General features: G+C 32.9%; 1 protein-coding gene and 1 long non-coding RNA gene across 2 annotated transcripts; one reads left to right on the forward strand and one right to left on the reverse strand.

Moving 5' to 3' along the window:
- Positions 1-352: 352 nt before the first annotated feature.
- LOC114182352 (uncharacterized) lies at positions 353-2400 on the reverse strand. Its single transcript, XM_028069217.2, has 2 exons — positions 1508-2400; positions 353-739 (listed from the first exon to the last, which is right to left on the reverse strand). The coding sequence occupies exons 1-2, from the start codon at positions 2219-2221 to the stop codon at positions 623-625; spliced, it is 831 nt and encodes a 276-aa protein (XP_027925018.1). The 5' UTR covers positions 2222-2400; the 3' UTR covers positions 353-622.
- Positions 2401-18666: 16266 nt separating this feature from the next.
- Positions 18667-19353, forward strand: LOC114182485 (uncharacterized). Its single transcript, XR_003604095.2, has 2 exons — positions 18667-18944; positions 19149-19353. It is a non-coding gene; the product is annotated as an uncharacterized LOC114182485 (long non-coding RNA).

Here is a 19353-nt window from a genome sequence, read left to right on the forward strand (position 1 = left end):
AATTCTCTTAATATATTTTGTCCAAAATTTTATTTTAACTTTGTTAACTTTAGCAATTTTACTTTTACATATATTTTCTTTTCTTAGAAGTCTTTACGAGAAAATTCATCCAAACATACCCTTATTAAATGTCTTATTCTTTTCAAAAGAAACAATTAAAACCTGTCTTATTCTTTTCAAAAGAAACAATTAAAACCTGTCTTTAAGACGCATGTGAAATAATAACTCTAAATGATTTGTGATTAGTACTACAACTAAATAGAAAAAGTTAACAATTATAACTAACTCTAAATTTTGTTAAACATATATTTTACTTCCTTAAAATTTAAAACATTAATATTTTAATCAATGATTGTAAAGCTAGAAACATCTTGATATATTAATTCAAAAATTATAATCAAATAATAACAAAAGTGCCTACAATCTGTGACTTAATTTACAAGATCACAGAAAATATACAGAGCAAACAAACATGAACAACAATCTAGTATCATGGTTTTCTTTCTGAAATCTGACATAAGTTATTTACAGCAATATAGAATACGGCCAGATTCATAGATCTTATGGAACTATTCCTCCATTGTAAACTCCAATTGCTTCATGAACCCACCCAATCAATACTTCAGAGACCATCATAATAACCTCCAACACTTATATGAGCTCTGCTCATAGGAACACCTCTTGCTGCAGAAATTACATCGTTTAACTTCGTTGCATGCTGCACCACTTGCTTAATCCTCTGAAATCACAACCAAACAAATCACTACTTCAAAATCCAACAACCAATTAGAACAACATTGGACCAATACCAGTACACTATTCAATGTTCCAAATTGCAATCAAAAGATTCCAAAAACCTTGCCACAAGTAAACAGACTTTTTCTTTCCTTGACACTTCTCAAACAAACAAACAAACAACAAAAGCCAATACTAAATCATTCTCAGAATCTTACTTATGATCTATAATGATGTCAAAAACTGTGAACAAACACAAAGTAAAAAGTCACAAATGTACTGAATATTTCAAAAAAGATAAGTTTATACAGTTCTTTAGGTGATAAACAAAAGTAGAGTTCTATTTCAGTGTTTCATGGTATAAGGTTTTCATTACATGTCAACATTAATCACAGAGTTGAATCTTCATTCTAATAGAAAACCAACATTGAGAACAGTTATGAAACTCCAAAATCTGGTTTTTTTACATAGGGACAAATTTGCTCAAATATTACGAATATAGACAGGTCAAAAAATATTACTGGTGTAAAATATTAACAATAACATTTCAGAACACACTACACTCCCTTCTGTACTCTGAGTTTTGTACAAATTGAAGTTCATGAGAACTTATAGCATAACTAGTAAGATCTTTTTAACTTGTCTATTATATTTGAACAAATTTGATCCTGATATGTAAAAAAAAAAAAAAAAAACTCAAAATCTTGATGTTGCAGTTTCAGTTTTACAAGGAACAAACTCAGTGAAAACAAAAAATCTGAGATTAGCTTACCTTGTCATCAGCATAGATCTGGAACCTGATTTTCTGATCCTGCTTTAGTTTGTTCCTTTGCTGGCTTCCAAAGAACAGAACACAAATAGTTGCAGCAGCAACACCAAAAGAACATATGGCTCCAACACCAGTCAAACTCCACTTCCACAAGTTGAAACCACTGTTATTCTCTTCCTCCCAAGTGGAGTTTTCTTCTTTCTCACACACTTCCTTCTCAATAACCCTTCTTCTGGGAGAGGTGATGATCTCTATGGTCTCACCTTTGTCCTCAAATTTGAAGCCTCCTGCATCAATTGAAGGCAAGATTCCCCTACTACTTGACTTGGGAGAGTCCATTTTCATGTCAGCAAAATCACTCTTCTCTTTGATCTTGAAGAAAACCTTCACTCTATCAGCCTCCACTGCCTCAAAATCCTTTGTTTTCTCTGGTGGGGCAACTGCATCCAACCCCACAGGACCGTTTTTCATGATGTCTTTCACCAAAACATCTTCTGGGGCCATGATTCTTGGCTCCAATTCAATTGGCAAAGGAACTAGCTGAGTGTGAACCCTTGGTGGTGGTGGTGGTGATGAGCAAAAGTAGTCCATGTCAAACACACTCTTTGAGTCCAACTTTCCCTTTCCGAATGAATTATTCTGCTTTTTCTTCCCACCATCTTCGTTGAAATCAAGGTACCCATCATCAGACAGAAACTCCCACTCATCAATATCCATTAAGATGGTTCAAGAGTGATCCCAAAAAAAAAAAAAAAACCAGGTTGGTTGATCTATGATATGAGAAATAGAAAGAAAAACTGATCAAAGAATGAAACTCTGCAAACTGGGTGTTGAATTATTGAACCAAAAGATGGTAGCTTTAGGGAAATTTCATCACCATGAATGTGCCCTTATGGAAAACCCTTACATGGTTTATGTGTTTATCTTTGTTGAAGATGCCAATTTTGAGCATGGTCCAGATGGGTCCCACTAGGGAGAATTACTTCCCAGATAGGGTTCTTGATATTTCTTTCCAATTTTCTATAGGTTATTAAAAAGGGTATTAAAGAACACCAACAAAACAAAACTCAAACTCTATTATATTATATACCTAAACAATAGGTAACAGTTAAATTTGAATAAAGCTCAGATTTTTATTCTTTGCCCAAAAGCATGGAAGTAATGACTAATGACCAAGTTAACCAAAGGTTCCACCATTCAATTCTTATTAATGATTTTGCAACAACTACAAGTAGAGAGAGGTTTTCACAAGAGAAGAAAAAGAAAATAAAAATTTCTTTTGTTGCGTTTGCTCTTATCAATGGAGAGATTGTCGGTTGCATGTTGATAAAGGCACAAAGAAAGTAAAAGAAGATAGAGTGAAGCCACATCACATCACATTGACATTGTCCATAAGTTTGTTCTTCATTTTAATCAAGTAGTTTAGATTTCCATTTATAAGTTACTTTCCATATAAAATCTATTAAACTAATCATTTATATTACTATTATATCTAAACATTATATTAACATTACAAAAAATTACGTAATTATCAATAAAATGTTATTGATAGAAAAAATCTTTTTTACATTACTAAAATTTGTTAACTTTTATTCATTTTTTATTGAGTAAATTTTACTATTACTAACAAAATTTTATCTATAGGTAATTTTATTTTTTTAGTGCAAAAAACAATGCTGTTGAATGGGATTTTCACTGATTATAACTATTTTATTTTTCACATTTACTCTATAGTAAAAGAAAATAGAGGTAAACAAATTGCTATAAGTAACATTAAATGTTAATAACACGTAATTATTTAAACTTTTGGTGTAGCTTGTTCGGTTTTTTGAAAAAAAAAACAAATTAAGATTTCAAACTTCAGATAATAGGTAAAGCCAATCACATAACCCTTATAATATTCATTTCCATTGTATTTCCGTCCACAATATTCATTGTCTATTAATCTTATATCCATTTATATATATATATATATATATATATATATATATATATATATATATATATATATATATACTTTATACAATTATGATTAAATGGTGTATGTCAATTAAATATTTTTTATGTCTTATATTTGAGTATTTTTACTTTTTTTAATATTTTTATTTATTGTATATTTTATTTTCATATGAGAATGTTTAATACTATTAATGTAAGTGTTCATAGTATAAACCTTTCATTTATTAGGTAATATAAAAAATTTATCTTCTTTATTCTATTGTTATTAGTTTTTGTTTCATTTGAAGAACTCTTCTATTTCCCTAAAACCATTTTCATTGTATATTAATTATCGACTAAGTTGATATTTGAAAAGTTTTCTTAGATCTATAAGGTATTTTTCATCTTATTACACCCTTAATTATACATTTATTTTCTGTGTGCAATTTCATTCAATGGTCTCTCAAATTATTTCTAAGACATTTGATAATTTTTTTGATATTTTTATTTGTTGTTTATTTTTATAATGTAGAATACTATTTTGATATTTTTTATGTAATTATTTTTATTTTTTAACTCAATCATATGTTAAAATTTTATTGTTATTAGTTTAATTTGTTCTTTGTATGATTTTGATCAAGTGATGTAATATAACTTTTATTAGTATATAAAAAAAGAGATTTCATTAAAATTAAAAAAATTAAGTAAATAGATATTTAAAATAATTTTTAATTGGAAGATTTATTTTCCTTTTATATTTTATTTAAAATATTTTTAAATTTTATCAACTAGGTTTGATTAATGTTTACAAATTTAATAAATGTTTTGGTTCTTATGATTAAAATACACACTATCAAGTTTAACAATCAACACACATCAACCAATTTCATACAATAAACATCAGCTCACTCCCCAGTTTTTCCAAAAAAATCAAAATGTTTGCTCTGATACCAAATGTAACATCCCTAAGGAATATTACTTAAAAATAAATAATAAAAAAAATAAATTATATTAAAAGTAGCATTAATAATACTCCTAACGCGGGAAAATTGAAATTCATGAAAAACACGCGCCAAAACTTATAACATAAATATTAAAGTGTTACAAGTTCCCAAAATCTGTGTTCATAAATAAAAGCATAGTAAAATACATGTGAGAAAAACCCTAGCTCTAATCCCCAAAGCTAGCCCTCACTCCGTCGCCTGGACATCCTCAGCACCACCTGTATTAACATCTACTCTCGTGTAACGAATCACACGATCATCGCCACACACAAACAGAAAGGGTGAGCTGAGAAAATAAAATAACAGATATAAAATACGCAAGATAAATCATATACCCATCTTATTCATTCTACATAGTTCTTGGCCAAGACCTTAACCCCAAGGCTTTATAGCCTTCAAGTCACACAACTGGTTAGTCTCGGACTCGGGAATATGATGCTCACACGAACCTGTCCGCTCGTGTTCTTGCCTCTACGAACCTCCCCGCTCGTAGTCCTGCTCTACGAACCTCCCCGCTCGTAGTCCTACTCTACGGACCTGCCCGCCCGTAGTCCAACACATATGATCCACCAGCCCCGTACCTCCCCGCACGTGGCATCTCTCAAGCGTGAGCACGAAACATACGAACCTACCTCGCTCGTATCCCTACGTGAGAGTAACTGAATATGAACCTCCCCGCTCATACCATCACATGTTAACCACCATCCATGAACCTACCCGCTCATGACACAACATCTCCTGATCCAAGTGTAGCATCATTGCTTAAATAACACACCAAACAAACAAAGGACAACAACATTTCCACCTGGCTCGGCCCATACGCCGCTAGGCGAAATTGTTCCAGATCACTTGGCGGTATCCACTCCCCGCCAAGCGCCAGCGTCCTTCCAGTGCCATTGTTTTCTCGTCACCGCCTGGCGGAGCATACCGTGCCGCCAGGCGCCACTCAGTGCAGTACTCTCTCACGCTAAGCCTATCGCCTAGCGGTTATTAGTGGACCGTCAGGCGCCATACCAGAAGCATTCTGCAGCTGGTTTTGGCACTCAGTGCATTACTCTCTCACGCTAAGCCTATCCCAAGTCTTATGCTTACTAACCTATTACATTGTTCCATTCTGTAATTCTTCATCGATTAACTTACCAAAACACCACATTTCATACTCACCCGTAAATTGCAGATACACTATTCTTCCACCACATTCTTATATCAGATCATTCATCTTCACTAAAGTTTCCATTGCCTAACTAATCATCAATACATTACAATATACTCCCCTTCCTCTTCTCTTACTCTATTAATCTCCAAAATTTTTCATTAATTTAAAGCTTCCTATCAACCCACACACTGATTTTTGCCTCTTCTCGCGTCATTCCATTTCTGCACAGAAACGGGTCTGCATCCTAGCATCGCCTGGCGGCAAGTGTAACGCCATCAGGCGGCATTCCAGTACCAGATTAGAACTTCAATTTTCCTGCACCTGCGAAGATCCTCAACCCCGAAGTCGAACCAGTCTCCAATCTCAACGCCCAATTCGCTCAACATGACTTAACAACCCATCACACTATTATGTCATTCAATCACTATTCTCATTTCTTCCAATCACATAGCAATCATACCTAACCCACAATTCATACCATTCTTTGATTCCCGTACAAATCTCACATGTTCCCAAACGAATTCTTAATATGCCCAAAACCCCAGAACACATAAAATATCACAAGATTATTCAATTACATGGACATGGAAAATCCAATTGTAAATCCCACATGTCATAATTTCAACAAAGTGCAATAAAAATAGCGACAACATTGCACATCGCCCGACGGTTCAGCCTCGCCGCCAGGCAGCTCATGCCACAGAGCCCAAAATAGGCTAACACTGATGTGTCGCCTGGCGGCACCTTCATGCCCGCCAGGCGGTTTCTAGGCAAGAACCCAGAAATGTTAAACGAACTGCATAATTAGGCACAGAAACTCATCCAATTCAATTCATTCGATCACAGTACAGTTAGCACGAGTCAAAATAAATAAAAACAACTCCCCTTACCTATGATCCTCGCTCCAAATTCGGATTGAATGTGACTTTAACCGAAAAACCACCCTTGTTCTTTGCTTGCACTCTCAAAATGGCTTGCACTCTAACTCCTTGCTCTATATCGTGCCAATTGCCTCAAAAAAACCTCCGCCCAAACCCTTACACTCAACTCTCAGCCTCTTTCCTCTAATCTCTTTTCCTCTCTCACAATTACTCTCTCCTAATTACCCTTTTAGTACCTTAAACGAATTTTAATAATAAAAAAAATAGACTAAGGCTAATCAATGTTTAATTATCCCATTATTTCCAGCCCTTAGGCTACCTCTCTATTGGCTGCTAGGTTTCTAACCCTTTCACATTCATGCCAAAGGAAAAATTGGCAAAAAGAAATTATTTAGTTCTCAACAAGGTTTGAACTCACATCCCTACAATCACAAAGCAAACGCACAACCAATTCAACCAAATCACAATTGTGATAACTTCTTAGATTTTAAGGTTATGCGATCACATCACTCTTTAAAATATATAATTTAAAAATTCATAATTAAATAACACGCAAATGGCACACATAAGACTCAAACCCAAGTCCTCTCACACAATAAAGTACTCTCACCCACTTGAGCTAGCACTTTTACACGTCATAGTTATCTTCATTAAATCCTATAAACGCTCCTCTTACCCGCATTTATTAAATAATTATTTAATTAACTATTTAATTTTTCTCGGGTCTTACATTGTTGCTTTATATTTGATTTGAGCATGCGTTATTCATAGGTTGAAAATGTCTGCCAGTGATGTCTTCGCTATAATTCTATGTATCTTTTATGATTGGGAAATTAGGGTTCATTTTGGGATTTGGGGGTGAAAGAACATGATCAGAGATTTGATAATTTATGTGTTGTTTTCATGATATTAATGGTACTGGAACGAACATGAACTCTCCTAATGGCATATAATTATATAAATGTGTTAATAATCTGTAAAAATGGGAGGAATTGCATGGTTGGGGTTTGCGTAGGTGCAAAAATCTAGGCAAGAACCCATATTCTGTATGCACCGCCTGACGGCACATGAATTGCTGCCAGGCGACACATCAAGACAGTGGATGTTCTGAGTTGATTCTGTTTGGCGTGATTTGGGGTCATCAGGTGATGATATGCGTAAACTAGGAAAATGACAAATGTAGTATGAAGGGAATGTGTATAAGTAAGACCTCTAATTATATATGCGCAGGATTGATGATTGGTATCAATTGCGTGAAAAAGTAAAGGTTTATTTGATTAAGATGTGATGGGGTGACTGTTTTAGTTACTATGGTTATATGTATTAGTGATGCATGCAGAAATACAGTGGTAGTAACTTGCATGTTGGAAAAGATTAAATGTATGGTAAAAATGCATATGTTAAGTAGGAAATGTTGGTAAATAGATGTGTGCATTGTTATTCATTTATAAGGACTATGATTGAATGAGTGATATGATTGTTGAATAAGTGAATGTTATGTTGGCTAAAATTACAGTCGTGCAAGTATAGGTAATTTATATACAGTTAAAATTATAACTTGTATATATGCTTGAACTGTTAGGGGGTGCTGAAACCCCGTGGTAGAGTGCTAAACCAGTAGCTGGCACATTACTGGTATAGCGCGTGGCGGCACAGGTATTGCCATCAGGTGATAGAAGTACCAGGGAAGTCATTGGAATGCGTGGCGCCTGGCAGTGAGGAGTGACCCACCAGGCGATAGCCCTTTGTCAGAGGCTTTGCTTGTGTTTGGCGCTTGGCGGCGAGAAGGCTCTACCAGGCGGTATGTAGTGGAACATCGTTTGCTAGCACTTTGTATGTTGTATGCTAGGACTTGGACCAAGAGATGCTTAGGTCATGAGCAGGGAGGTTCATGGCTGGTGGTGAACACGTGATGATATGAGTTGGGAGGTTCATATCTTGATACTCTCGTGTGGGAATACAAGCAGGGAGGTTTATATGTTTCGTGCTCACATTTGAGAGATGCTGCGAGCGGGAAGGTTCGTAGCTGGTGGATCACGTGTGTTGCACTACGGGCGGAGAGGTCCGTATAGTTGGACTACGAGCGGGGAGGTTTGTAGAGGCAGAACCACGAACAGGCAGGTTCGTTGGAGCATCGTATATCGTGGGTCCATTGTCAAAGTAATTGCTTGTGTGGTGTGGATGCGCATGGTCTACAATGCTTCAATGATACCTTATAGGTCGGTTTGCTAGTGTTCCTTGAGTTGTTGCTCGGAACGTATCCCTTGAGTTATGGCTCAGGATAGGGGTTAAGCACGTGGTATTCCTTGAGTTGTGGCTCAGAATGACATCTCTTGAGTTGTGGCTCGGGATGGCACATGAACACGAGGAACTCTTGAGTTATGGCTCGGGTTGGCGAGTGTTGCTGGTGTGAGTGTACGAGTTATGACTCGTACAGTGGGTCAAGATAGATTGTTGTCCTTGGTATGAGACCAACGGTTTCGGTAATTTTGGGACGTTACAAATGATATTCGTATTGGGAACTTCACCCGCCGTTACGGAGTGTGGTCCGTAGCATGGTTTCCCGCACGTGTTCTGCCAGTTGTGGCTGGTAGGTGTGGCAACAAGACATCTTGAGGTATTCATTTGAAGACGTAGAACACATGTAACATGGTAGTGGCCATATGTTATAGAATCAAAGGATGGAAATTCCTTTGGTATGTTCGTGTTGCTATAATTGTTTCATATTATGTGTATGGTTTAAACTGTTAACTCACCCTATCTGCTTGTGTTTTGGCGATGATTGTGCACGCGATACAAGGGAGCGTGGGCTATCGTGGAAACATTTCTACAAAGATTTTATTTTATGAATTTTAAAGTTCCTTTTGTAATCAATTGAATTATAGAAATTGGTTTTATTATGAGACGATTTTTGATAATATATTGAATTTTATAATAATTGGCTCTGAGCTGGTTTTTGTTATGAAATAAAGTTGTTATATTTCCCATGTTTTGAAAAATGGAGCTTAATAAATGAGGTTTTAATATTAATATCCTATTTTATTAATTAAATTCATAATATTTGGATGGGATGTTACAAGGAGAGTCAGTTCAAGAGTAAAGCAATAAAACACTTGTTTTAAGCCTCCAAAAAAATAATACCTCAAAATAAAATTGTAGTAGTATTATTTCTCTTTTAAATTAATTATAAAGCAATGTCTAAGAAAAAAGACATAAAAAATAGTACTAATATACTTCTATTAAATTAATTATAAAATTACATTTAAGTAAAAAAAGACTAAAAAAAATCTTTTTAGTACTAATATACTTCTACTAAATTAATTATAAATTTATGTTTTAGAATAACATTTAATTAAATCACCATTAATGTCTGTTAATTTTTATTGGTATTAAAAAAGATATTTAATGAGTTAAAACCCTTTTGTAGTAAATTATAATTTGGTTTAAAAAAAATGATTACTTATCTTTATTCTCTTATAGTCAATCTTTTTCTATTTTCTATTTTTATTTCTTTATGTCTTCTCTTGTTCCTCCTTGCTTTCTTCTACTCTAGAATCCTTTTTTGAGGGTTTTGGCATATTACATTTCTTGAATATCATGTTGTTTGTGTACCAATATTTTATCCTCATTTATGGTTAGTATGTTTTTTTTTTTCTATTTACTGTTGTTTTTATTTTGTTTGTTGGGGATTCGTATTAGGATTAGAAATGTGTTTCTTTTGTCCAGTTTTATTTTTTTGGTACTTTTCAATTTATGGATTTCGAGAGTTTTTCTACATATATCTTGATGAGGAGATGGAATTTTACTACAAAACTATTGATTATATAAGGGTTTAGTCTTTTGGTGGATAATAGAATAATTGGAGCATAATAACTAAAAGACCACAAATGAGACAGGAAAATAAGATCGAGATGTAAACTTTACCTTCAAAATTGAGTTTTATGTAAAAATATAATTAAAGTTAAGGGGGAAAACTTACCCTTTTTTATGGTTCTGAATGTTTAGATTGGTTATGTTATGCTTATTATTACTTTCAATTTTATAATATTCATGTATACTACCAGTTAGGAAAAGAAAACATGAAGTATTTCAAAAAGATCTTTATATAAACTGAACCACAATTTGAGAGCTAGAGAGTTGCATCTTCCTCATCTTGAGCTAGATCAACTCTTGTTTCTTCATTTGCTCACACCAATTAAGGTGATTCTGCAAAAGAAGAAAACAAACATAAAACAAAACAACATAGAAGAAGGGTAAAATAATTTGTAAAAGAGTTTTCATATAACAGAACTTAAGTCAAAATCACATACAAATTGTTCTTAAAGACAAATATGTCACGAGTAAAGACTCAACAAGACTCAATTATTCATATACATGCATTGGTATTAGATTTTAACAAGTTTTGCATTTGTGGTGGCCTCTTCTACTCTACATAGTCATTACCAATGGATTTCGCCTTACCATACACAAGGTTAGTCCTTTTTGGTCTTAAGCTAAAGTAAAGCCCTTAGACTAGGATATCCTACTACTCTCACCACATAACTTATCCTTCTCTACACGAGTCTGGATGATTATTAAAGTGTCAGGATAACCTCCAATAGTGAATCCTTATATCAAAGAATACATTATGGAACACATGCCTAATCCACCCTAGATTAGAAAACATCATCCTCAAACAATTTACATACTCAGAATTATAGTACTAACATCTAACTCTCATCAAAATATCCAATAAAGTTGAAACTTTCACAAAATTGAAAGTGTTGAGAGACTCTACTAGTCTCGCTCAACAAAAGCATACCTTCGCCCAGTGAGTTGTACCTAAAGGCCCATAAGCTCAACGACCAGAGGCTTTACGTAGCAAATCTAGCACTGGAACAATTTTGGCAATAAATCACCCAGTGAGCCAAGTATGCACCTAGTAAGAGCACCACTAGAGCTCCTAGAAATTTATGTGCCAAAATTAGCCCGGAGAGAACTCACTCGCTCAGTTGTAAAGCTAGGGATGTCAACATAGCGAGTAGGGTATGGGTAGTAGCTCCCCCGAACCCTACCAACTGGATAAATATTTGTCCCGTACTCGTCCCCATATTCGTGCAGGTATCCATTATGTGGGTACTTACATATTTTTTAATATCTACAAGTACCCGCGGGTATTTACAAATAAAATAAAATAAAATATTTATCAACATATTTTAACCTTAAATTCACATAAAATACAATACATAACATTCATAAATTTTAAATAAAGTCCAAATAATCCATTTAAGTAGTGTTGAATGATAGTTTACAAAGAAATTGAGATTTTTTTAAAACCAAATGATAAAAAATAACCCATTCAAAATTAATGTGTTAATATTTTAATCATATTCTTTTTAATTTAAATTATAGTATAGCGTGTACGGGTATCCACAGGTACATATATTATGATACCCGTACCTGCCCCATTAACATGTAGGTATAAAAAATACTCGTACCCGTTACTCGCGGTTATCCATTTACAATATCAATTTCCTACCCATTGCAGGTTTATCTGTGGATACCCACGGGTACGAATGTTTTTGACATCCTTAGGTAAAACTATCTAAATTTGATTTCATTTTCGCCCAATAAGTATTTTTACTCGCTCAACGAGTTTAGTCGCTTGACACTACCTTTAATAGTCTTGCCCAACAACCAAATCTCATCCAATGGTTAATTGCCTCTGAAAAATGAATCATGCGAATTCAGCCAACGAGCATACCTTTCGTCCAACAAGTTTGCATAATTTCAGAAAACAAAATGATATTCTAGACAGTTTTAGCAGCACCAAATACCATAATTCCAATCTTCATTCAAGATACAACATTCCAAGCGCTAAATGCCAACAACAAAACTAACAATTTCAATTATCGTTCATCAAATACCCTAAAATTCATCATACAATCAAAACATGAAATTTAAGAATCTACGGTCCTAATTTGACAACTCATACTCGTCGTACATAACAATTGATCATACAATCATAGTTACAAAGGCACAACTAGTCAATTGAGCAAATTTAGAAACTATAGTAGCTGCAATTAGTTCTCCTTACTTATGAAATAGCCTAACAAATCTAAGAATACCCACACCACCTTCAAACTCACAAGATGTTCTATTTATACCTAGGAATAACATAAAAACAATTTGGCCATACCAACTTAATTACTTATCAGCAGAGAATCATATAGATGATTCTAATGACATATGCAAGAAAAATAGACCCATAAGTAAAAAAAAGAATAGATTGAACCTAGAAAGGGGAAGAAAACCAACTTAATCAAATGGAGAAATTGGTCAACTATATTTGAAGAACTCTCTGTGAGGATCACTGCAGCGGTTTCAAGTATTCAAATAGAGGAATAGGAAGTGAGAAAACTTAGAGAGAAATGATAGAGCTCTAAAAAATTGATTTTTAAAGAAATAATGTATTTTTAAATAATGAAACTCATTTACAAACTTTTTTATTATACTAAAACATTTTAATATTAAAATAATTGAGTGTCAATATTTTAAAAACATCATCCATCACAAAATACCATTTTCCATATCCTTACAAAAATACCTATATAATCTTTGAAATATAAAGCTAATATGAGCCTAATTTGGACTCTAATCAAGTCTTTTAAGTCCAATTAAAAAAATAAACTAATACAAGGAAAGAAACTATTCTGCAAGGTCTTCTTTGTCAAATTTTCGGCAAATTTGTTCTAACTTCTAAAAATCATAAATAATAGTATATGAGTCCAAATATAGAAAACCATTTATCTAAATTGAAGCACTAAAAATCCAATGCAATTGATATCAGACAAAAATTATATTTATAACAAAAATTGTGATAAAACAGTGAGTGAAAATCAGATAAATTAAAAGTACAAAATTAAAGCAAATATATCAAAGAACCTGATTTATTACTAATATGAAAATGAACTGAAAATAAAAAGTAAACCATTTGAAATATAATCATTATATAATAAAATTATAAAAGTGTGTATAAAATGTGTTATCAAATCATAGACCTTCTGATATTATAATCACTATCATGTAAAGTTTGCATATCTATAGTTAATTTGTTTCTTTTCATTAAGTGGCTAAAAAGTATCAATCTTGCAAAATTGCCTTTCTTTTCTTTAAAACCATGAATTCCTCCAAACATTTTGATAAGTTGAAGATTTCAAAGCACTTTGAGACAGTTTTTTCTTCTTAAAGCTAGTCTACTACAATCAATGGCTTCAATAGCATACATTGATTCCTCACATTAAATATCACCATTATTTGTTATTTACATTATTTTAGTTGAAATTTCTTGGATTGTTCAAATATCTTTTTCATTTATGAGCTATATTAATCTTAACTAAGGTTGCCATTGTTTGCTTATGGGTTTCACAAATGTAGTGTAAATCTTGTAGGATTAAAACTTATATTTCCTTATTTTCTTAGAAGGTTCTTATAAAACTTGAAAAATAGTGGAGAGGCTTAATCAAGGTCATTAAGCAACTATATACTACTCTCTTTTTAGGATAAACTAATATATTTTTTGGTTTTTTTTTATCATATTCGTATCTTGGAAAATTTATCTACGTTGAAATCGTATTGTTTGGTTTGGAAACTAATATAATATATATATATATATATATATATATATATATATATATATATATATATATAACATTGTTTAAAGATTTGAAATTAATTTTTTTTAAGAGTTCGTAGATTTAAAGTTGACTTTTCATTCATATGTACACAATTTTTACGTTTTTTTTGTTTTGTTTTTAATTTCAACCATTACTTCTTGAATGTTCTAAAATGTGAATACATGTAGATTCCAACAATTAAAGGTACACAATTCATTACTTCTCTAATCTGTGATTTGACTTTTGAGAGTTTTTACTAACTTGATCATCAGAGTCTTTTTCGTAGGTAACCCAAAAAATGTCTAATCTGGCAATATTACAAGAAGACGTATCTAAGAGAATCAAGGAGTATCCTTCTCAAGAAATCGAGGATTAGGTAAGACGTAAGTTGTGCTCCTTGATATTTTGTTATTGTTTTTGCAGGAACATATATATTAATATTTTATTTTCAATAATTTTTTATTTATTTAATGATAATATTTGAGTTTCTTTTTCCAATTTAGGGCACTTGAAATATAACTCAATAGAAGAGGACTCTAACAATTTTGAGTTCTAAAAAATATTTTAAAAACAAAAATTGAATAAAATATTTTGTATTCGAAGAATGTATTTGTATTACAAATAATACAATAAAAAAATGATACACATAACTAAAAAGCACCACTTATCTTCTCCACGTGATATCTAAGTAAGCATTTTACTTATTAAGTAAAAGTCAAAGGAAATTATACCTATTACACAAAAGTAGTCAATTCTTTTCAATTGTATTAAATTCGAAATTGACAATACCTATTGTACAAAAAAAAATCAATGACAAACTAACACGAAAATAATATTATTTTACATGCCAATGTTTAGTGACACAATTAATGAATGTATTTAAAGCTTAAACCAAATCATAGTTGTTGTATGAAGATTGGTCAATTTTTTTGTTATTGTACTAGATACAAAACTTAACAATACATATTGTATGAAAAAACATATTATTCCAAATAGAGATATGATATATGTCTCAACCAAACTTACGACGGTAAACCAAAAATTAAACTTTAAAAAACAGTTTTGAGTTATCGTCATAATTTATTTTAGAGAATTATGAAAAAAATCGAAAAGATGAGATAAGGTCTACAAAAACTGAATTTTGAGTTTGAGAGTCAATTACACATAAAGAAAGTGTTAGTACCATACAACGACTATCCTAAGATGGTAAAATTAATTAAATGTACAAAAATTATGTGGTTTTCAATATATTTAATTTTCTCAAAAATAAGAAAACACTGTTAAAAAAGAAACAAAACAAAAAAAAAACATTATTTTGACCCAACAAGGATGTACGTCGTTCCTACGTATTTTTATTCAAAAATGAAAAATCATGGACAACATAGTTCTAAATAAAAATCAATTTGAGAAATAATTTAATTTTTATTTGTGAACCCGACAAGTATTGACCTTGGTCCTACATATTTCTATTCATAATGAAAGATCAAGGATTACACAGTTCTTAATGAAAAACTATTTGAGAAATAATTTAATTTTTATTGTAGTTCTTAATGAAAAACTATTTGAGAAATAATTTAATTTTTATTTGGTAAACCCAGACAAGGATTGACCTTGCTTCCATTCATAATAAAAAATTAGAGTTAATAGAAAATCAAAGATGACGAAATTCTTAATGAAAACCTATTTTATTTTATTTATTATAATTTATTTTATTTTTAAAAAAAATTATTTTTATTAAGTCAAACAAGAGTAGGTATTGACAATATATATCTTGGCTAATCTAATAAATTCAACCTAAATTTATAGTTTTTTATTGAAATTAAGTACCAACATATGAAGAAATAAATAAAGTTCAACATTTAGTTTAAAATTCAAAATATTATCATAATAAAGTAATTAATATTCAAAACAAAAGAAATAAATAAAGTTCAACATTTAGTTTAAAATTCAAAATATTATCATAATAAAGTAATTAATATTCAAAACAAAAGAAATAAATAAAGTTCAACATTTAGTTTAAAATTCAAAACATTATCATAATAAAGTAATTAATATTCAAAACAAAAGAAATAAATAAAGTTCAACATTTAGTTTAAAATTCAAAACATTATCATAATAAAGTAATTAATATTAAAAACAAAGTTCTTTAGATAATGTTTTTTCATATAATATCACAATTCTCAATATAAGAAAATTTTTAAATAATGACTAATTTTAGTGACAAAAAATATGTTTAGAGACCAATTTCTTTGGTAGTCAAAATCTTGATAGCTAATATTAGTAACCAATTTAGAGACCAATTATAATTTTTTGAAACTATTTTAGTTATCAACAACTTTTAGTTTATAAATTAACATATAAATTGATCATTACTGAAGGATCATTACCATCAACATTAAATTCATATTAACACTCTGATGAATAGTTTCATATTCCATGCTACACATTAATTTGTAAGAAAAATATAAGTCATATATACCAAGATATGGAAAGAACTAAGGAAACAACTAACTCTTGATGTAAATGGACACCCCCCCCCCCCCCCCCCCCCCCCCCCCCCACACACACACACTAACACAGAACATCATTAATAATAACTTAGGCATGGCAACTAACTTCACAAAAAAAAACAAAACTAATAAAAGCATGTAAGATCAAAATCGCTTAAGAACTCTTCAACAAACATCAGATTTTAATTCTAATAACAAAACCATAAATCAGAACCATTAGGAGTGAATATGTTGTCTACAAATCATAACCACAATACATAAATATATCCAAAACTTAAAATAGCATAACCACATTCCAATAGCTCAAAAAACGACATTGTAGAGATGCATCAACCACATTTTGTCTCCTAACACCAAAGATCACCACGAAGGAAGATAAAAAAATAAGTTAAGAAATGAACCTTACATGGAAAACGATTGCAGCGAAGGATGATTGAAGGAGCAGCGACGGAGAGGAGTAGCCACCCAAAGGAGCAACAACACGAACAAACACTTTTGCACAGAGGAGCATAGATGAAAAGGGGCAGCAACGACATTGAAGAGTAGTGACCATAGTAGCATCGATGCGCGGACCACCACTGATGCCGATGAACACCAACGCAGATGCAGAGGAGTAGTGACACAAATAAGCACAGGCGAACCCAAATCAGAGAAGCACCGATGATAAACCACGAGGACGAAGATGAACCTATCTATGTGTAGTGTCGATGAAGACGAAGTTCTGTTTGTGTGTAGTGTGGTGTGACGAAGAAGACAAACCTTCGTCGTGATTGTATGTACTGGACGTGAAGAAGCAAAACTAATTATCAAAATTAGGGCTTCTAATTAATTTTAGAAAGAGGGTTTTTTTTTATTTGATTAAAAGTTAGAGCTTTTTTAAATTAAAATGGGTTGTGGGTCAGTTCACTTTTAGGGATAGCAAAATGGGCCAGACTTGACGGCCTGACCCGTCAACCTGTCAAAAAATGGTGGGCTGGGTCAGAATATTGATCCCATCAACCTGTACCAACCTAGCCCGTTTGGCCCGTCAACCTATTGAGCTGCGGAACGGGTTGGCCAGCCCGTAGCCCATCTTATCATGAGAAAGTTAAAGAGGCTGACCCGTGTTATTATTTTTTTTGGTTTGTTTGTTTCATTTCTTTCTCTAATCTCACTCACACACTAAAAAGCTAGAGATATGAAATCTATGAGAGACAAAACCCAGAAATAAGTTTAAGAAATGAACCTTACATGGAGAATGACTACAATAGAGGATGATTGAAGGAGCAGCGACGTATAGGAGTAGCCACCCAAAGGAGCAACAACACGTATAACCACTTTTGCAAAGAATAGCACAGATGAAAAGGGCAACAACGACGTCGAAGACCAGTGATGCGGAGTAGCACCAATACGCGGACGACCACTAACGTCGATGAACACTAATACAGACGCGAACGAGCAATGACACAAAGGAGCACCGACAAACCAAATTAGAGAAGCACCGATGATGAACCACGAGGACGAAGATGAATTATCTATGTGTAGTGTTAGCGAAGACGAAGGTTTATTTGTGTGTAGTGTGGTGTGGACAAAGAAGACGAACCTTCGTCGTGACTTTGTGTAGTGGACGTGAAAAAGCAAAACAAATTATCAGAATTAAAGCTTCTAATTAATTTTAGAAAGAGGGGTTTTTTTATTTGATTAAAAGTCAGAGATTTTTTAAATTAAAGTGGGTTGTGGGTCAATTCACTTTTAGGGGTTGGAAAATGGGTCAAGTTTGACAGGTTGGCCCGTCAACCCGTTGAGTTGCGGAACGGGTTGGCCGTAGCCCGTCTTATCATGAGAAAGTGAAAAAGGTTGACCCGTGTTATTATTTTTTTTGGGTTTGTTTGTTTCACTTCTTTCTCTCATCTCACTGACACACTAAAGTGCTTGAGAGATGAAATCTACGAGAGACAAAACCCAAAAATATGAAACCAAATGTTGGTCACCCTCACCCACAAAGAAGATGAAATCCACGGTTCCAGCAGCTTTGCCTTGGGCAAAATCCAAGTTTGTTTTGGATACCGAAACCAGGTTTGTTCTGGACGATGAAACCACCATGGAGAAGACGAAATCCACGGCCCTGATACTTTACTTTGGGCGACGAAATCCATGTTTGTTTTAGACGACGAATCCCCACGGAGGAGACGACTTTGCTCTGGGGACGAAATCCAGGTTCATTTTGGATGGCGAAAGCCCCACGAAGGAGACAAAATCCACGACCGCGACGACTTTGCTCCGTCGGCGAGCTTCATTTCCCCTACCATTGTTCTAGGTTTTTTTCTAGTTTGGTCTTTGTCGGTTTCATTGCTTGAGAGCAGAGCACACACACATTTTACCTTTTTTACTTGATAACTGTTTGAATCTGGTATATTCTGAAGGCTTTGCAGATGCTATTTTAGATTAGATTTGTTTTTTATGTTTTCGTAGAGTTTGTAATATGGATTCGAATTGAGACTGTGTTGATTTTTTTTGCCAGCGATGAGCGTTGGAGTTTCTGGTGTGAATGGTGAAGTTTTAAATCCTGTTAAATCACGATGAGATGAAATTCAAGGTTTGGTTGAGTTTCTGTGTTTATGAATGTATGAAGATAGAGTTCTAATGTAATGTTCTTGTTGGTTTCCGTTGGCTTTTCAGTACCAGCTTTTTAGCATTTGTTTGAATAAGTTTTCATTCCTTGGAAA

This window comes from Vigna unguiculata, chromosome 4 (assembly GCF_037176805.1).
Source record: "Vigna unguiculata cultivar grain cowpea cultivar isolate G323 ecotype 2 chromosome 4, ASM3717680v1, whole genome shotgun sequence".
NCBI classification, from domain to species: domain Eukaryota; kingdom Viridiplantae; phylum Streptophyta; class Magnoliopsida; order Fabales; family Fabaceae; genus Vigna; species Vigna unguiculata.